Source organism: Terrapene carolina, unplaced genomic scaffold, assembly GCF_002925995.2.
Source record: "Terrapene carolina triunguis isolate 2854851 unplaced genomic scaffold, T_m_triunguis-2.0 Scaffold33911, whole genome shotgun sequence".
Classification (NCBI taxonomy): Eukaryota; Metazoa; Chordata; order Testudines; family Emydidae; genus Terrapene; species Terrapene triunguis.
This window is the reverse complement of record NW_020698262.1, coordinates 2543767-2564492: the sequence shown is the minus strand read 5'-3', so window position 1 is coordinate 2564492 and position 20726 is coordinate 2543767. Positions and strand designations below refer to the sequence as shown.

General features: G+C 40.5%; 1 protein-coding gene across 2 annotated transcripts in view; it reads right to left on the bottom strand.

Moving 5' to 3' along the window:
- Window positions 1-4393: 4393 nt before the first annotated feature.
- The window catches only part of LOC112116863 (cadherin-8), a 182031-nt gene continuing 165698 nt past the window's right edge, over window positions 4394-20726 (bottom strand). For both annotated transcript variants that reach the window (XM_024214595.1, XM_024214594.1), the window contains 2 exons: window positions 6671-6922; window positions 4394-5296 (listed from right to left, as the gene is read on the bottom strand). In XM_024214595.1, the coding sequence (XP_024070363.1) occupies window positions 4803-5296; window positions 6671-6922 (746 nt within the window). In that variant the 3' untranslated portion in view covers window positions 4394-4802. The remainder of the gene's footprint in view (window positions 5297-6670; window positions 6923-20726) is intronic.

Below are 20726 nucleotides of genomic sequence, written 5' to 3'. Positions count from 1 at the left end.
AGGATTTTTTTTTATGTAACTGCATAAATAAGCTAGTGTAGAAGAGGCAGAGAGCTGGATGAACTGAGATATGCTGCCCTACCTGGCTGTCTCCTGATGCTGAGCAGCAACAGGATGTGGCAATGTCAACACCACCTTGGGAGAGGACCATGGGGGAACAATATATGCACAGGGAAAAGGGAACCTGGGTAGATTGAGACCTAGTTGTGTTAGTTGTTTACAGTTTTTTGATGTAAGAAACAATTTCTGGATTGCAGAAACAGGGTTGGGAAGGAGGAAGGACCAGTATGGATCAGGAGAGCGAGTTGAAGGAGATGTATGTTTGGGGAAATAGAGGACAGTGGATGGGTGACAGGGCTAAAAGGAACTAGAAGAGCCAGGAACAAAGAAACAGCCGGGAAAAAACAATGAAGATAAAAATAGGGGCCAGGTGAAAGAGAAGAAACTCACCTCATTTGCTCACATGGATGTAAAGAATTTCTCTGTGTAGAAACTTGCAGCTAATGAGTGGCATGCAGGGGCAGAAATGACTGGTAGAAATGAGGAGGTGTGGTGGGCTCAAGCGGCATGTGGTGTGAAAAGTGGCTGGGCGAGGCAACAGCAAGAAGTTTGGAGCCCTTGATAATCAGGGGAAACCACTGTGAGTGGGAGCACTCAGGGAGTTAGAACATTGACTAGGTGGGAGGAGGATGAGAGGCAGCTAGATCAGCTGCTGGAAAAGAAATAGGTTACTTGGGGCACAGACATCAAAAGGAGCATGTTCTAATTTTTGCACTGGGCCCAGAGTCTGCACTTTGGCCAACCATACATTATGTTTATACACTATGCCCTGTATGCTAGGCCAATGGTCTTCAATCTGTTCCAGGCTGAGTCTCCCTTTTCCAAACCAGGACCCTTCCACTGGAATCCTCCCCCACATGTCGTAATACAGTGTTTCTCAAACTGGGGTCGCCACTTGTGTAGGGAAAGCCCCTGGCGGGCCGGGCCGTTTACCTGCCCCGTCCGCAGGTCCGGCCGATCGCGGCTCCCACTGGCCGCGGTTCGCCACTGCAGGCCAATGGGAGCTGCTGGAAGCAGCGGCCAGTAAGTCCCTCGGCCCGCGCCGCTTCCAGCAGCTCCCATTGGCCTGCAGCGGCGAACCGCAGCCAGTGGGAGCCATGATCGGCCAGACCTGTGGAGGGGGCAGGTAAAAAAACCGGCCCGGCCCACCAGGGGCTTTCCCTAATCAAGCGGTGACCCCAGTTTGAGAAACACTGTTGTAATAGGGGAATGGCAGGTTGCCAAAAGTCAGGTTCTGCAATGCCTAAATCTCCCGTGTGAATCTATACTATCTTGCCTCCTCTGTGCTTTCACCCATGGGATGATTTACTTATGTATCCCAAATGAATGAGGTAGCATAGTGGGTCAGGGAGGAAAAGCAGAATCTAAGGTAGCTGGGCTCTAGGCCATTTAGGGCTTTTAAGGGATTTGGGGAATGGACCTTAGGAATTTGTAAATGTTATTAATTCTAATATAACCCATTTTACTTGTCATTTAAGTTGATCCAACAGCCAAATCAACCTCATAAAAAGGACAATAATTATTTTATGTGATTAAAAAGACCATTTAGATAAAAATGTCTAAATCCAACTGCAAAATGAGAGTTGGTATGATTCAAATCCCAAGGATTATAAACCATCAACATGGCACACAAATCATGCAGCACAATTCCTATCCAAAACAATTTCACACTGAACTAATTTCATCCACACACAATGAGCCAGTACTGAGAACTAGAGATCAGCATTTCACTTCCTAAACTTTGTGAGGATCCACAATGCCATAAATCATCCATTCAAAGAATCCTGAGTTTACTTGTTTGCCGACTGAATCTTTTTGCCATTAATATTATCAGATTTAAGAAGAAAATGTTGCACGTTACCATTGGTAGATACAACGGTTCCATTGCTTTTTTGCCCCCTCCTTTTCATTGGTGATATTTATGTTTAGAAGCTATATGGAAGCACAATTTAAAGCAATACCTACCAGTAGTGGTTACCTTATCTTTTTGACTGACAACAATGAGATTTCTGTCATGCTTTACCTCTCCTATAGTGCTAGTGATGGGATTTTTTGGAAATCTTATTACTAGGGTCACAGTCATGGTCTCCGACGGAGCTTTCAATCAAAAAGGCAATCAGAAGGTTATACATTCGCGAGTTTCCCTACAAAGGAGCCCTGCAAAGAGCCACAGTGAACAATATAACACCTACTCAGGAGCTACTTGTGTTATATCTGTGTGTAGATATAAACAATAATCTTATCCATATCTTACATCAACTTCCTTTGCTCCAAGGAGTGTGGTCTAGATTAGAACTTGGTCTAACATCAGATGGAAATCAGATCTTAACACTTGTGTTACCGTAACATGGCACATTACACTACACAATACCCTTTCACGTTGGCCAAATGATTAATAGAGCCTTCACAAGAATGCATTTGACTATTATTGAAATCTTTTACAAAATGTGTTGAGTTTCATCTGAAACCCTGATGAATGCAACTTTTCTATCTTTAGATGACTCCACTGTTTAGTGTACGTTGCTGAGAGCGTTGTGTAAAGCTATTCAGATGGAACGTGTGAATACAGCCTAATTTAAATAAATTGGAGACTTCATTAATTTCATTAAAACCTTTACAATGCATTTAGAAGTGGTGTTAGCATATTAGTTATCTGCAAACTGCAGTCATTAAAGGCAGCTGCGGCATAGCTAAAGCAAATGTCAATGTTTCCATTTTGAAATGCATGCAGAGTTGGGGATGATGCGTCAAGCTATTTTTGTTTATAGAAGAAACATAACTGAGAATCCTAGAGACAATAATTTCTTTTTATTAGCAACATTCAAAAAAGGTTGGGAGGTTAATTTTCAGCATGGCACACAGAAAATTAGACATATGCTTAAATCCTCTTGTGGTATGAGGTTGCTGCATGTTCAATGCTCCAGGCACTGTCTCAAAATTGCCCCCAACATCTTTTTCTTTTGTTATTCTCACTTTATCCCCTATTTTAAACAGTGTATTGATGTGATTGCCAATAGTGAACTATTTAATTGATTAATAAATGACTGAAGAAACTGTAGCAGTCAGAGGTTTATAAAGAACCTTTTAGCTATTCACAGCTGATGATTCCTCTCTATAGGGTACAGGTTAAACTGAAAAGAAACAGCAATCACCAGAAAGGTATTTATAAAAATATATTTCACAAAGTAGGAAACAATACAGGAGTTTCTCTGAATACAATACATGAAGTAAATAAACAAATGATAATATAGCATCAAAACAAAGTAGAAAATTAAAATGATTTGCATGTAATACTCAGTTTTATTATACAATTGCTACTTCTAAATGGCAAGTTTGCATTACAAATTGAATATGCTTGCAGCTCCTAGTGCTGTTTTCGGTGTGTGCAAGAGCCCTGGTGCATCACCATGAATATTATATAAAAGGAATGCTAATAACAGAAGCAGTAAAATTATGTACATACTGGTTCCTGCTCTAATACAGTGGAGAACTATAAGCATTGTTTTACTGTACTGTGTAATGTGTGGATTTCTAAAAGTCTACAGTTTAAATATTCACATGAACCAGTTTACTTCCAGCTGTTTGTGCTTGTATTAAAAACGCCAGTTACCAGATTTATGAAGAAAATATAAAACTGTCAAAAGTTTTATCTGGGAAAGTTTTATTCCTGCCAGCATTCACTTAAAACTCAGCTACTGCAAATGGATAGGTTACTGCTTTAACCTGCAACAAATTGTCATTTTCTTTTCAAAACGTACATGTATTAAACATTCATTTTATATATAGAAAAAACTCTAAAGGTTTATTAATGGATATAATTTAGTTTTCTTTATAATCTTACTCTATAGATTATTACCCTTAATAAATAAAAGCAGTAATGGACATCAATAAAATATTTATTTCAAGGATTAAACAAATAAATTCAATCTTTAGCAATAAAATCATTAATTGTTTCATATATGTAAATCCATCTCCTTTCAGAGTTTCTTTTTCTTTCCCCTTTCAGAAGATGGAGTAGGAGTTCCTTCTTCTAGAAAACAATCCTCTTTTAAAGTAGGGTTTTGAACCCCCACTCTTGAACCTCTGCACATTGGTAGGGTTTATAATCCCATCACTGGAATGGATTAAGAACATGTGAATATTTTAAGGCTTGACACAATATTTAAAGATGACGTTCAGTCTGTGGTTATGTGGCCAACAATTACTGTATGTACAATGTATGGTCACTGCACAGTAGAAGCCAGTAGGGATTTACAGTGCTGTTTCCATTCAGCATTGCAAAGAAGACCAGATATTGCTTTTAACATTTTTGTGGTAGGATCTTTGTTGGCAATGCGGAAACAAACCATTAGCTTTACATACTGACAGCCAATTCTGTTCAATAGCAGAATCACTGCAGGTCCATTATCTAGAAAAGCACTTTTTTCTTTTCATTCCTTTCATTTCACTGAAGATTATCAAAGATCCAAATCTCCATCTTCAGAGTGGTCAAGTGAATATCGAATATCCAAAGACTTCTAGACACTCCACATACTTTACTTCACACTCCACAAGACTTATACCTCCTAACATATACTTTTTTTTTATTCAACATTACAATGAAGGTGATTTTATGATTTTTTAGATGACTGGCGCTAAACTTGCCTCTAAAACAAAAAGCCACATTAGTCATAACTAACAGCAGTGGCCCTAGAATATTACATGATCCTTAAGTCAAGAGTGAAAAAGTTTGTAATCCACTGTCAAGTTTCTTTGTCACTTTCTCCGACTGAGTAGAGTTCTCCAAGTCTTTTAAAGCGGGGACCCCATTCACTGAGGTAGTCAAAATTCTGATCTGAGTCTGATGTAGAGGACTCCAAAGAACTAAGGGAACCAGCCACTGAGCCTCTTCCTTCATAGCCATAAATCTGGATGGAGTCATAAGGTGGAGCCGTGGGATCATTATCAGCTTCATGAAGCCTTACGTTAATAAATTCATCAACGTCAACACCATTAGGAACAGGTGCAAGCCCCTGCCTGGGCATAAACTGAAGATCAGGTTTAATATCCTTACGGGGTAAAAATCCATTAATTCCATCTGGATTTTGCAAAGTCGCAATGTCAAAAGCTTCTGTATCTTCTTCGCCACCTCCTTCATCATCATAACGAATTATATTTTCCCTCACGTCTTCCTCATCTTTGATAATCAGAGGCTCATTTTTATGTCTTCTCAATGTTACAAACAGCACCACAATAACTGTAAAAAAGCATCACAGGCTGATTACTTAAGAAAACATCTAATCAAAGCAGCTGTAAACTAGATTTTTTTTGTAGAGGGCTACAGACAGTATCCTTCTACAAGAGTAATAAAGCCATAATAAAAGCTGAAAGAGCTAGAAATGTAACACGCTGGTGGAATGGCAAAAATTTGATCAGGAGCTAGGGGAAGGAGCTCTACCTTCCTATTACCGTAACCCTATATGTATAAAATAGCTTATTTAGGCCCAATTTTTTTTAAAGAGTCAGAATTTTGAATGTCTCAATTTCTAAGCTTCACTTCAGACAGCTTTGGCCTGATTTTCAGATGGCTCATTTCTGAGAATTCACAATCCCAACCGAAATCAATAGGAACTGTTCAGCATCTCTGAAAATGAAACCCTAGTGCCCAGATGCATAAAGGTATTTAGGTACTTAACTCCCATTGATGTACCTTTGTGAATATGGGCCTATGTGTCTAAAGCTGGGCATGCAAAAATGGAGACAACCAAAATTAGGTGACACTTTTTGAAAATATGGCTCTGATCATAGTCACAGGAAGAAATCTTTTGTTGACCTGTTGCTCGAAGGCCATACAGTACTACAGTAAGGAGAGTGAAACTGTGATGGAGGGGGTGGGGGAGAAGAGGCTTAGGTCATCCTAATTTTAGAATTATGGGTAGGTGCACAAAGAGTTGGGCTTTAGTTACTATTTGTGGTTTCTGCAGCTTAATTCTGAAACCTGTTACTCAGCAGAGCAACAGGGCTCTTCCATCACTGTTCTCTCTTGCTTGCTGATGTCATATACTACTTTTTTATGTGTTTGATTCAAATATACTGTGCTTTTTATCTTGTAAAACTGCAATCTCTCTAAAGCCAGTACAATCCGGAATAAACTCATACAAGTCTTGGAAAAAATAGCATATAACAAATAATTCAGTTTCCAACATACACGATATAGTCTCAGTTCACCTTCTTACTCAACGTTTCTAAAGCCTGATATGAATTGGTAGATTTGATTTCATAATACAACTTTTATTTAAATGCAATTTCTATGTAAGGATCTTTGGAATAGGGACTGTGCTTTCTGTTTTTGTACATCATTTAGTACAATAGGGCTCATCATGACTGGGTCTTAGGGCATTAATATAATTCATATATATTCTTTTTCTTCTTCTAGCCTTAGACTCATCTATATGCAGTTGAAGCAATTACTCCAAAACTCCACAGCTACTCAAATTTATATATATTAACACTAATAATTAGATAATATTTTTCCAGATAGCATCACCTTTACCATTTGGTTTCTTTGTTTATTTATAGTCATTTATGAACCAGAAAAATGTTGAACAGCAGGCTGTAAATGAATACATACCTAGCAGCAAAATTATGCATGCTAATATGGCAATTAAGGCTCCCATACTGAGTCCAATAGGAAGTACATAAGCTTCAACGTTACAGGACTGAACAACACCATCACTGCTGCAACCGCAGACCCGAATTGTAAGGGTGCTGGTGCTGCTCATGGGAGGATTTCCACTATCACTTATTACGATTGGTAAAAGATACACTTCTTGCTTCTGACGGCTGAATCCACTGTGCTTTGCCAAAATGCTGAGTGTATTACCTGGAAAAGTGAACATTTAAACAGCTGGATCATTTCAAAATAGCTGCTGAAAACAATTTTTCCCTAGTTCATAAATCCCCCACACAAGCACATACATACTGTGTCACGCACATCAGCCCCCTTCACCAGCCCCAGCTCCACTTACCAGATACATAAGGCACTGACCTTCTTAGCTTGCACATTCATAAAAACTAACTTCATGAAACCAGTGTATGGAAAAGTATTATTTTTTAAAGTAATCCCACCTGCTATTAGTTCATTTAATAAAGTACACCCATAAGTAAAAACAAATTGTGTTTTGTATTTTACATTGAAGCTACGTAGTATTGCTCCCACAGTAAAAGAAACATTTTTGTTGTTTAAAGTGGCAGAATTGTATAGAAGAAAACCAAAAGGAAGTGCTAGATTGGGTTAAAAGCTGTGGGCCTGATTTTCAAAGGTGATGAACATTTTTATTTGAAAGGTAGTTATTGGTACCTTGAAAACTAAATCCTATTTTCTTTTGAAAAGAGCATCCTAGCCCTCAATCTTGCAAAGACTTATGAACATGCTTTAATTCTATGCATGGTAGTTGCCCCATTGACTTCAGTGGGATCACTCATGTGTAAAGCTACCCTTTACCAATGCCTGACTTCTGCCATTGGCAGCATATCCAGCCTTGTGCACTGGAACTGAGCACAGTCACCAATGCGAGGAGAGTGACAATGGAAGAAAAGGGATTTGCCACAATTACAATTGGAAGAACTGCCTTCACTTTGGCAACTTTTTTTCCGGTGGTGTTTTAAACACAATTTTGGCAGGTTGTTGGTTAGAAAATTCTAGGAAGTCACCATCAAGAAATCAGTTTTGGCCATCAGCTGCATATTTGTTGGCTTTGTGCTTTAAAGAGATATATGTGGTAATGAAGTTGTGCTAATATCAAGGATCACTCAGCTAGATCGTATACATGGGCATTTGCTTTACCCATGTGGTTAGGGTGAATATTTGATTTACAAATCACACGTACTGTTCTCTCACACATAGTTAAACTTCTTGTATTCTCACAGCTTTCAACCATAGTGGACACAATTAAAACAATCCAGATTTAACTCCTGCGGTAGTTAAGTTTACTGTGCTATTTGTGATATTTTCAAAAATTGGCAATACTGTAAATACTATGGTGTGGCAAATGTCGATTTTGTTTAATGGTACCTAATATGTGTAGCTGTACATCAAATAACTGACTCAGATTCTCACAGGTAATTATTGAATTTAGTTCCTCACTTAACATAAGAGATTTTCTATTGCCTTTAGGTAACCATAGAATCCAAACATTTACCAGCCCACTCCTTTCTAATATAAATGATTTTGTATGTGGCAGAATGTTCATGTTTTAACGACTGTAAGTAAGCACTTAAAATATACAAGACACTTTGATTTATTTACATGCTTAATGATTCATCTCAGCTTTTAACTGCTTGATTCAGAGGAACAAATAATAAAACTCAATGTTTGGAGTCATGCCCTAACAGAGTGCATGTTGATTCATGTTAACTTGTTTTGTATATTCCTTCACAAAATAATAATAATAATTAATAAAATAATTGCCCCAGACCCCTACATACAAGTATTGTGATGTTTATGTGTCTTTCTGAAAACCCTAATATCAGTGATGGAAAATGGAAAGATAAAGCTATACATCACATTTGGGGCTGAAGGGTTAGATTACAGCTCTTTTCAGTAACCTCTTTTCTCCTGTATTCCCAGAGTAAATGTGCTTGAAATGCTATGAAAAAAGCAGTCTCCTCATATTTTGTGTTATGAAATGGTTTTGACTTAATCGCTAAATGACATTTCATGGAAAGCAGGAAATTGAAGAGGGAGGGTTGTGTGGCTGGAAGGGAGAGAAAATTGAAAGATAGGCAAAGTTCATACAACAGACAGATAGCACAAAGGCCCCTCTCCTGAGATGTGGCTGAAAATCACTCAGTGCAGCTCAGGAGGTGGTTGGTGTGTTTGTGGGGGGGAGGGGGACGGACAAAGGAACCTCTGAGATACCTTAGTGCTCCCTTGATCCTGGTGCCATTCAGGTTTCTGGTGTACACTGAAACTCCCTTAGGGCTGTTCTATGTATACCAACTTTTCATGGCCCCAGGGGCCATTCCAACAGCAATAGATCACGGGGGCAGTGACCACTAGCATTAGACCAACATTAAAGAAGGCATGCTCAGTGCCCTCAAAGAGCTTGCAGTCTGTAAAATACAAAATACACAGGAAGAGAGAGATGGAAGGTAGGGGAATGGGTGGGGGGGGGGGAGAAGCTATTCAGGTGGTTGGTCACATTCTGATAAAGTTTTAACAACATAGTGCATTGTTCTTGGTGTGTGTGTGTGTGTTCATTTAGGTGAGGGTAGATACAGAATACAGACAACTCCATACTACCTAACAAGAATACCCTAGGACAGGGGTCGGCAACGTTCGGCACACGGCTCACCAGGGTAAGCACCCTAGCGGGCCGGGCCAGTTTATTTACCTGATGACGCGGCAGGTTCGGCCGATCGCGGCCCTCACTCGCCATGGTTCGCCGTCCCGGGCCAATGGGGGTGGCGGGAAGCCGCGGCCAGCACATCCCTCGGCCCACGCCAAACGTTGCCGACCCCTGCCCTAGGAGATACTTACCAGTAGATGTGGTATTACTGATATAATAATAGTAATTTTTATAATTGAGCCTGTAGCAGAGTATTAGAAAATGGACAGGTTCTTGTAGCTGACTAATTAGTCTTAGGATGACCAGATGTCCTGATTTTATAGGGACAGTCCCGATATTTGGGGTTTTGTCTTATATATAGGCTCCTGTTACCCCCCACTCCCTGTCCCAATTTTTCACACTTGCTATCTGGTCATCCTAATTAGTTCCATAAACAGAAGAAGAAAAGAGGGAGTTGGCTGTTGCATAAAGCAGGGAAATGAAGATTAGGACTTCTAGGAACCTAATTCTCCACTCGCATACACCAGTTTCATGATGGTGTAGCCACAAGGACTGGGTGAGAAATGGTTTTCCCATCCCATGAGAATTTAAGAGTTCAATAAATGCTCCCATCCCAAATTGGGACAAAAAGTCAAATTCTAAAAAAAAAATTGTGGTCCAGAACCGCCCTCTCCCCCACCCCTATCAGTTCAGGTCATTCAACACATTTTGTTTCAATAATTTCAAAACATTTTTTTTTTAGATTTTGACCTTGTTTTCCTCTTTTTTTGATTTTTTTTCATATAAATTAAGTTACATTTCTAACTGAAGTCATTTTGAACCAAAACAAAAACCAAACCCCCTTTTTGTTTAGAAATTGTCAAAATGATACATTTAAATAATTAGAAAACTTTTAATCGCCATTTTTTCATGTCAGGAAACTTATCTAAAGCAACCCTTTCCTGTGAACAGTTTGTTTAAATAAAACAATATTTTAGAAAAAAAAAAAATTAATAAAAAATTTCCCAATCAGCTCTAATAATCACGTGGGGTGTGTCTACACTGCAGCTGGTAACGAGTTTTCCAGCCTGGGTAGACAAGCTCCCACCAGCTTGAGTCAAGTGAGCACACTAAAAATAGCAACATGGCTGCTGCAGCTTGGGCTCCCAAGCCCATCTGACCCTCTGGATCTGAGCTCAGGTGGTAAGCCTCTGCCAGGGCTGCAAAATTCACGCTGCTATTTTTAGCATGTGAGCTTGAACCAAGCTAATGAGTCCATCTAGCAAGGTGGGAGGCGTGCTCCCAGCTGCAGTGTAGATACACCCCTAGTGTAGCAGAGGAGAGAACCAGGCCTGGTTCTACCAGATTTGATTTCAAACATCCCTCCTCGCAAAATTCAGAGGTGCTTGGTTTCACAGTTCTAATTTAACTGATTATATCTAAAGCGGACCTAATTATTTAGATCTGAGTTTGAGTTTGTATTTTAGTATTTAGTATAAAGCAACATTTTTGAAGTTGAAGCTGATTACAGCTGAATACCTCTCTAGTACAGAAAGGATTCTCCTTCACTTTTCAGCTGTGGGAATCAGATTTTCCTTATGTCTTTTCAAGTTAGCAACAGTCACATCACAACTGATGGCACCATGGAGCTAAATAGATAGTCTAGTCCTTTCTCATGTCCTTTTTGGAATTATAGGAAGTGTGCCTGTTTATTAAAGCTAAAATTTCAGGTGTGAGTTCTCAAGGACTTAGACAACCCAAACAGCATCAAACTCCTTAATTATACCCCTTATTCTGTGTGCCACTCTGATGTAATGGAGAAGATGTGTGTATGGAATCAATGATTAGTACATCTTCAGAATGAAGCACAACTGCACTTCTTTACACTGGTTAAAAATGTCAGAGGTGACACTGAAATGCACATATAGCAACAAAATCTCCCTCCTATCTCATACATGCTCACCAGCTGAATTGCATGGTATCCAGGGCCGGCTCCAGGCACCCAAGCTGGTGCTTGGGGCGGCACCTGGAGGGGGGCGGCGCGGCGCTCCGGCCGCCAGGGAGAGCGGGGCCACAGCAGGGCTCGCCGCCCTCCCCCCGGCCGCCGCTCTGGCCGCCGGGAGGGAGAGCCGAGTCCCCGCCGGGGCTCGCCGCCCTCCTCCCAGGGCTCCGGCCGCCCTCCCCCCCGGCGCCCTGCCCCCGGCCGCCGGGGGGAGAGTGGAGCCCCCGCCGGGGCTCGCTGCCCGGCGGCCGGAGGCTTTTTCGCCTGGGGCGGCGAAAAAGCCAGAGCCGGCCCTGATGGTATCAAACATCCAAAGGTAAAGAAAAAAGGTACATTACTAAAATTATGCTGTAGTTCAATTTATTTAAGGGTTATTTTTAAAATGAACCTAATTTATTTTGTGGGTATAATCTTGGAATATCCTAGCAGGGCATGTTCAGCAAATTGTGTTTCCCCCCTCCTAGTCCCAGTCACTATTTTGGTGAGATTTTTTTTTTTTTTAAACACACATTTCTGTACATTTTTTTTTAAATGACCATTTAAAGAGATTTTAGCATGAGTTAAATCCATAATCCTTTTCTTTTGAGCTTCCAAAGGAGGGGTCAGACAAAACTAAACTCCAGTCCTCCACAGAGAACCACACCCCTGTGTTGAAGTCCATGGGACTGCACATAGTTCTCAAGGAGCAGGACCATATATGGTTGTTTTGTCCACATTGTTCCTATGCTCTTTTCTTTCTCCACACCTGATTCTTAAAAGAAAAAGAAAAAAAAGGCAGCTGAACTTCTGGGGCTCAGTCCCTGCCCTCTCACTATCTTGTATCTAAGACATAGTCCTGCATGGGATAGCATCATGCATGGGGTCATTTTCCCATTGGGAGCTCCAGGTGTGCTTGTGCATGAAACACATACAATGATTTCCAGTTACAGAGACCCTCCCTCGAAGAAGCTACTTGCCTATGTGACTAGCCAGCTCTGCTAAACCTGGCCCGGCCTGTACCCTTTGGAAAGGCTAGCACTACTGTGAGTGGGATCTTTTCACAGTCTTTATGCTGCTGGAACACAAAGCCCTCTTGGGAAGGCTCCTTGCATTCCATTCCTGGCCTCCTCCTCCTGTCCCCGTTGCATATAGGAAGGGTCAGACACTTGCTTTGACATGAAAACATATTTTTTGTTTGCAGCTCCTTCTTCTTTCTGACGCAGTCACCCTATTCCTGTTCGCCCCAGTGTAACGTGTTGCGGGTGTAGAACAGGCAGATGCAGACGAGTCATGAACAAAATGGGCAGGCGGTGCAAAGAGAAATTCTCTTTACTGGGCTCTGCTTGCACAATGAGCTTCATAAATAGAACTACTGCTCCCATGCTGCCCTTCACTTATTACCCTTTCACACACAAGGGTGCAGCTAAACCATTCAGCCAATAGGTGGCTCCACTGAAACCTCCATGAGAAAGAGCACTGACAGCTGCCATTGCACGAAGAGGAGATTCTTGTATGTTTAAAGATGTTTACAAACAACGGATGACAACAGATCTTTCAGTTACAGCACAAGGAAGAGGGGGAAGAGAGGAAGAACTGGAGAGTGACGTAAGAGGGAGGAATTGGATGCTCTGGGGATAAAGTGGAAAGGCAGAGTGTGAGGGGGGGGAAAGAATTGGGAAAAAACACATGGGAAAAGGACTGGAGAAAATGGGACGGAGGAGAACTGGGATGGGGACAATGAAGGATGCATTTCTTCCACCCTTGCTCATGCTGGGTGGTATGTTACTTTGCAAATAGTCCTATTGATTTCAGGAGGACTACTTCTCACAGAGTGAGGTCCTACTCAGCGTGAGTAATCTGGCCCAAAAGAAGGGGAAAAGAGAGGACTAAACTTGCTCTTTGTGCAGTGACTGTCATTTACTACATATTTATACAGCTAGCACCAGGTGAGCTCAACCTGGCTGGCCTGTAGGTACCAACGTGATATCAGAAGAGGCAGTAGACAACAAGAGGAAAGAAAGAGCTTTGTCACCTAGAAGAAGACTACTGTTGAGCTAAACGATAATGAACCTTAAATATGGTGCAGTAGATATCGAGGAGACACAAGGGTGGGGCTCAATCAGATGTTCCCACAGTGGCAACCTGAACCTGTCCTCAGGAAAAAAGCAGCGGGTGACATTGAGAAAATTGTTTTGACAATGGATAGAAACTGCTCACTGCTGCTGTGGGAATCATGTTAGCAAGAGCCTCTAATTTGCCCCCTCAAAGTAAAAAAAGAAGAAAATGTCACCTAGTGCTGCTGGAAATATGGCCTGTACATGAAGAGCAACAGCCCCCAGCTTGCCTTTTATTTAGTTCCTAAAACTTGAAACTTGCAAATAAATCACACCAGCTGATTAGTAATAAATTCAATTTATCTGATTTGCTTTCCCCTCCCTGTGGACACTTTCTTTATAGTACTTGTAGCTGGAAAAGCAGCAGGCAGCTCCTCCAGGAACAGACACCAATGCTTCTGCATGAATTAACTTGGCAGCAGATGCTCAGCAGGGTAGAGGATGATCACTCTCCACTCATCTCTCTAATTAACCTGCTGATCCTTCATTATAGCGCTGTCCGTGTTATTTATTCATGCTACTTTTATCATAACAAAGAAAAGTACGGGGGGAGGTGGGAGGACAAAAAACAAACCCCCTCCATGTATTAATAAAGCTCTGACTGAAGCTGACAGAAGCAGAGACATTCAAAACTCAGGCTCCTAGATGCACAGAGGATTCAGACCCACTATTCAGAAAGTCCACTAACATGACTAATAGTCACAGTGACAAAATGTAACACCCTTGCTGCTGAATTCTGCTATGAACTATAGGACATTGATGGAATTCATTGGAATACCCGAGTTTCGTTAAATATCAGTTGTTCACTGGGGAGGGAACGGGAGATGCATTTTATCCTGAGGCCTGGAGAATGGTGTGAGACAAGTATGGTAGCTCAGTCAGCATAGTGGTCAAGAAATTTGCCTTGATTCAAGCCAAATTCTGCTGTTATTTACAGTGATGTAAATCCAGCGTAACTTCATGGACTCCAATAATTATGTTTTTTTGTAACGCAGAACAGAATTTTGCTTTGGGCGTTTATTTTAACCAAACACAAAATCGGTAATTTAAGTCTGAGAATGAGTTTCAGTTTCTTGACATGTCTCAGTACAATGTACTTCAGTGGAGGCACAAAAATGAGAGCACTGGGACAATGAAATATTAAGCATTAAGACTGTGTCGTAAGATAGTTTAGTGAAAGCATCATTTTGATAAATAGTTTGGCAATGTCAAATAAATCTGACATCTTATTGAATCGCATTGTTTTGATTTCATTTGTGCAGGCTGACACCTTATGTTTTTCGTGGAGTTTTTAAGATGTTTTCCCCCTTTCACTCTCCTTGTGCTCAAAACTGGCTGAATCATTCTTGCTCAGACTTCCACACACACACACACAAAAATATCCACAACTTTGGACGGATACCAATCCTAGAATATCTGAGCCAAAATGATGAAAGTTTCAAAAATTACAAGGGACTAAAAAACAGGAGGATAGATTGGATATTGTGCAACTTTATTTCTGCCAGTTGCTGCTGCTCCTACTATCACGAAACAAGGACCAACCACAATCCACAGTATGTCCAAAGCTTGAACATGATCTTTCTAACGATTCAAAAGCAGTTCACTGAAAATATTTTAAAACGAGCTTTGTGGCTGTCTCTGTACTTATAACGTTTGTTTACAAGTGGATTTGCCAAATTCCCATAAAATAGATGGCTATGGAAATATTTCCAGCACAACTGAAACCAAGAAGTGACAATGGAGCCAGTACTTGTGAGATGGCCAGTGTGATTTCTAGACCCAATGACTTGTAAAAGCACCACTTAGCACTTGTTCCTGCACAGGGCTGAGTGCTTCCTGAAGGCTTCCAAGTACCCTCAGCTCTCACTGAGCTGTTCCGAGATAGCTGGATGAAAGGTTACAAGGGCAAGTGAAAAGTGTTATGATCACAATGCCCCAAAGTTTCAAAGTAAAAAGCCATGTTCATGATAAAGTATGTTGATTTTACAAAGCAAAATGCTAACCCTGAAACATCTGTACATAAAAGTGTGGGTATACATGCAGTAGACATGAGTGGCTTTTATGACACTGGCATCAACCTTGATTAACTTGCATGTGAAAATAAAAAGCTGGTCCTCAAAATGGAAAGACACATACAGAAAATGTGATTGACAATTTTTAAGCGTTTAAAAAAAAAAGAAAAGAAAAAGAAACACCAGCAGTCAGTTTACATTCAAGTGTAACTTTGTGTATGCACCTCATCTTGCTTCTTTAATTCCTTGACACACTCTATTTACAGATCAGTAGATTTTCCTGCTGGGTAAGCTTCCACCTACCTAGCTCTTTTTCTGTCTCTCTCTTTCTCTCCCTTTTGTAGTGCTCTCAGAAAGATCAAATCATTAATGGTATTAAAGACTTTGTGGTAGAAATTATTATCTATGCTGGATATATTACTTACATGAAGAAAGAGTTTTTAATTGGAAATTTTACAGCTGGAAACCTCAGCACTGCAGAGTTGTGTATTTCTTCACGTTTATTGGAGCTAATACGTATTGTACAGGGTTTGAATAAACACTATTATCATAGGTGGCTTTTTATATGCACTTTGGAGAGCTAAAAAGCAGTTTCTCCATAATACAAAGAGCCCTGTCAGATAATATGGAGAGAAGTAAGGATATCCTTATTAAGATATTCCGTGCATTCTAGAAGTGAAAATATGAGGACATTTCATTCATTTCTTATCTCATTCCATAAGTGATAGGAGTTCTCCTGGAGAGTTTTAAAGAATTTAATAATAAAGTCATCAGTAAGTATGTTTGAGTGGGAATGGTCACAAAACAAACACAGAATCAAAACTCTGTTGTATTTAAAGAAATGAGAGTCATACATTTGGTAGCCAAATATAAGTCTGTAGAGGGGAAAAATACCAGACAAATACTTGGAGAACATTTCAGCTCTTTACGTGACTACTAATCCACTTTAATCCACGTCAATATTAATCCATTATGCCTCCTTACTACTATTAACTATGATAAGCAAATATTTTCAGATCATCTAGCAATACTTTGTTCATGTATTAACTTGCTCATTGACAATTATGGTCAAATTTTCAACCCCCAATACATGCACATTGAAAGAACTCTAACTTAGATTGTTAGCTCTTTGGGGAAGAGACCATCTTTTTTCTCTGTGTTTGTACAGCACCTAGCACAACGGGGTCCTGCTCCTTGATTAGGGCACCCGAGCACTATAGTAATACAAATAATAATAACAAATGAACAATTGGTGCCACATTGTTCTACACCAGGGGTCGGCAACGTTGGCACGTGGCTCGCCAGGGTAAGCACCCTGGCGGGCCGGGCCAGTTTTATTTACCTGCTGACGCGGCAGGTTCGGCCGATCGCGGCCCCCACTGGCCGCGGTTCGCCGTCCCGGGCCAATGGGGGCGGCGAGAAGCGGCGCGGGCGAGCGAAGATCCCTATTTTACAGTATAGAAAATGAGGCAAAGAGATTAAATTGCTTTTCTAAGCTCACACAGTAAGGCTGCTCTTGCATCTGAAGAAGTGAGGTTCTTACCCACGAAAGCTTATGCTCCCTATACTTCTGTTAGTCTTAAAGGTGCCACAGGACCCTCTGTTGCTTTTTACAGTAAGGCTGCTGTAGACCCAGGGGTTGAACCCAGAGCGTCTCAGTTCCACACTAGTGCCTCAATCACAGGACTACCTTGCTTTCTCGTATGCCTCTATGTTAACACCTATACAGTGACAATAAAAAATCAAATGGACGCCCAAACTGTAAAGTTCTTATCTGTAGAGGCAGGACCAAAATTAAGTACACACCAAACCAGTCACTCTCGCAGTCCTGTACATTTGGGAACCCTCTGTGAGCTCAGCTATTCAGGAATGCATTTCCCTTTTCTGGTTCTAGCAGACCCAGAGAAAAAGAAAATTCACAGATCAATCTCTCTTCTAGCATCAAGAATTTAGGAGCCAACTCAAAGCCCAGCCCCTTCACCACCCACAATGTAACAGGACACACAAATCATAAGTAAGGTTACGCTTATGTCACGGAGGTCACAGAAGACGTGCCTTCCAGAGACCTCCGTGGCATTTTCTGTTTCAGCCCCCAGTCTGTGGGGCCCAGGCAGGGTTCCAGAAGGGCGACAGCCTCCTCAGGGTCCCCCTGCAGATTTCCAGCAACAGCTCATAGCCTCCTCAGGGTCCCCCTACAGGAGACAGTCTCTTCAGGGGGCCCTCCCCGGGTTCCAGCCAGCAGGGACAGCCTTGTGGGGCGGGGGGTTGAGGAGGAACCCTGCAGTTCCCAGCCACCAGGGTGGCAGGGGAAACCATGGAGCCGCAGGAGGTAGGTCATGGCTTCCGTGAATTTTTGTTTATTGCCTGTGACCTGTCCACGACTTTTGCTAAAAATAACCATGACAAAATCTTAGTCTTAATCATAAGGCTAGCCCTGCGTTGCAAAACTGGGCTACGAGTCCTAGTCTAGGCTAGGATACAAAGCACAGACACTACTTTGTTGCTCCTGAAAGGATTTCATTCACACTGCTTTGAAAGATACATCTGAGGTTCTTTTACTTAACAATGTTCTTTAGTCTGTAGCATGTTTAAAAATATGTAAAGGGGGAACACAGAACAGGACAACTTTTGATTATGCAAGTCACCATTGCAAACCATATAAGCAAGTGAACAGTGATTAATTTCACTGTGGGAGAGGTGAGACAGCATTTTTTTTTCTAGAGTAAATTGAATGCTTTGGAATACCTACTTGTATGCAGTGTAGTTGTAGCTGTGTCAGTCCTGGGATATTAATGAGACAAGGTGGGTGTGGTAATACCTTTTATTGGACCAACTTCTGTGGGAGACCTGAGTTCAGTTCCTGCTCTGCCCTAGCTTGTCTCTCTCATCAACAGAAGTTGGTCCAATAACAGAGATTATCCCACCCATCCTGGAATATCTGGTGCATCACACATATATAACACTGGATACTGTAGGTAGGTTCACATGCAAGGTCTGCTTTGAAAAAGGATTTTTTATTAAAAACAAAACAAAGTCTTGCTGATCATGAGAACAATATTGCTTGAGTAAGGCCCTTTGCATAATCTTTTACAATAAAGATAAAAATGTCCCATTGAACCAGAAGGCTTATTAAAATAATCTGAAACTAAATTATGTAGTTTTTATGGTACTTTTTGGGTGATTTATGATAACTAATCTTACAGGCTCTGAAGCATTCATGGATATTTCAAAATGACCTGCTTTTCATGAAAACCAACATTTGTGATGTATCTTCTGAAAAAAAAACAGATTGATAGCTGCTATCAAATTTGATAGCAGATACCAGATATGAAGAAAAAAATTTGCACTGTAAAATTTTAGCTGGCTGATCAAATTATGTCATTTACATCCTATTATGTCACATGTCCTGCTGACACATGGCAGAGTAGAATTTAAGTCACATAATAGATGGCTGCCATACGCAATGTAATTTCCTAATTGTGAGCTCTATTAGTCTGGGGAAATAACCTTCCAAGAGAAGTATGGAAGACCTAAATTTCTTAAATCATTTAAAATACTGAATAAAATACCAGAGAACATAGCAGAGAGAACAATAGTGCACAGATGGAGAGATGGACCACATCATTTCATAAATCTTTTACATCCCTAAATTTATGGTTCTTTGCCAACAACTTAAATAATAATGCTTGTTTATAACATAAATTAACCACTGGATCAACTGGTGGATAATCAGCCTAACGTGTTTACAGAGTATCTATTCCTATGCTGAGATTAAAGTGCACCATGGAGAATTTCAAAATAATGAACAAACTATTTTCTGGTTTATTGTTATCATTCTTATAGGTTAAAATTTCCCAGAAATGAAAAATAATAATATTTATTCTGCTCTTGTGCAGCATTGACATAAAAAGGGATTATTTAAGTAATAAAAAATAGAGGCAAACAATGCCAAGGTGAAGGAATGGACATTTTTTCCTCCCTTTTGAAAAATGTGAACTTTAAATAATTGTCTGAATAATTTCTAGTTCTATGCCTTTGGAAAAGTCAGAACTTTAGGTAATTGTCTCTTAAGTATTCTAAAACTTTCCTGTGACCTTTAGTCCGGCAGAGCTGTAATCAAACATACCTGTATGGTCATTTCCAGTCTAGAGGCAACTATTATATTTTACACTTGGGTCTGCTAACCCTTTAAAACCTGGATAGAAATTTCTTTGTCCATGAGGTGATCATACAGAACATTTGTACTGACAGTATGAGACTGTATTTGTTTTATCTTTAACAGGAAGGTAAAAAAACAAGTGAATAATTCAGATGCAGAATCTTTACTTTTTTTTTTTACACTTACATGAATCTATGAATGTGGGGAATGGGGGTGGGGGAGGCACAGAGGACAGCAGCTTTGGTTTCCAGATCTATCTCATGTACTTATATGGTCCCCATCACCACACAGTCTTTAACTTATTTATCCTCCCAACACCCAATGTGAGGGAGGGAAATGCTACCATCCCCATTACAAATGGGGAATTGAGGCAGAGTGACTTGCCCAGGGTCACACAGGAAGTTTGGGGTAGAGCAGGAACTGAACACAGTCCAAGTTAGTGCTCTAGCCACTGGAACATCCTTCTTCTCTAAACTCCTATTGACATCAATGGGGTCAGGTTTTCACCGGAGTTTCTTAATTTTGTTCTGTGCTGCCTACAGTCATCAGACAGTTTCAAGGTACAACTTTCCCTACCATCCTGATGTATATTTGTACCCTTGTTTCTGTTATTTCTCTATTCCATAGTTGCCTGGTTTAAAAAAATCACTGCTAAAGATAAGAATCCCTATTGTATCTTCAGCACACTTGTGTCTTTAGCTGAAATGGCAGAATATTCACCTGGGATGCTTGCAAATTTAGGGGCAATTTCTGCTCTCAGTTACACTGTTGGAAATCCAGAGTGACTCCATTAATTTCAATGACCCTTGGATTTTGGTCTTCCCTGTAATTTCTGTGTGTTTTCTCAGTATTAATTGCCACGTATGTCTTTTTCTTAAAGAAAGGATGTAGCAGACTTCAAATGAACCCAGAGGACTCCAACCTGCAAGTGGAACATTCCTGGCCACATAATATTTTGTGTGTATGAATTATCACAATTTTCACTGAATTGCATCCTGTACAACTTCATTACAGTCAATAGCTTGATGCTGATCTCACTCAGACTGATTTATCTCCACTGACTTCAGTGGAGCTTCTTCTGATTTATATCCT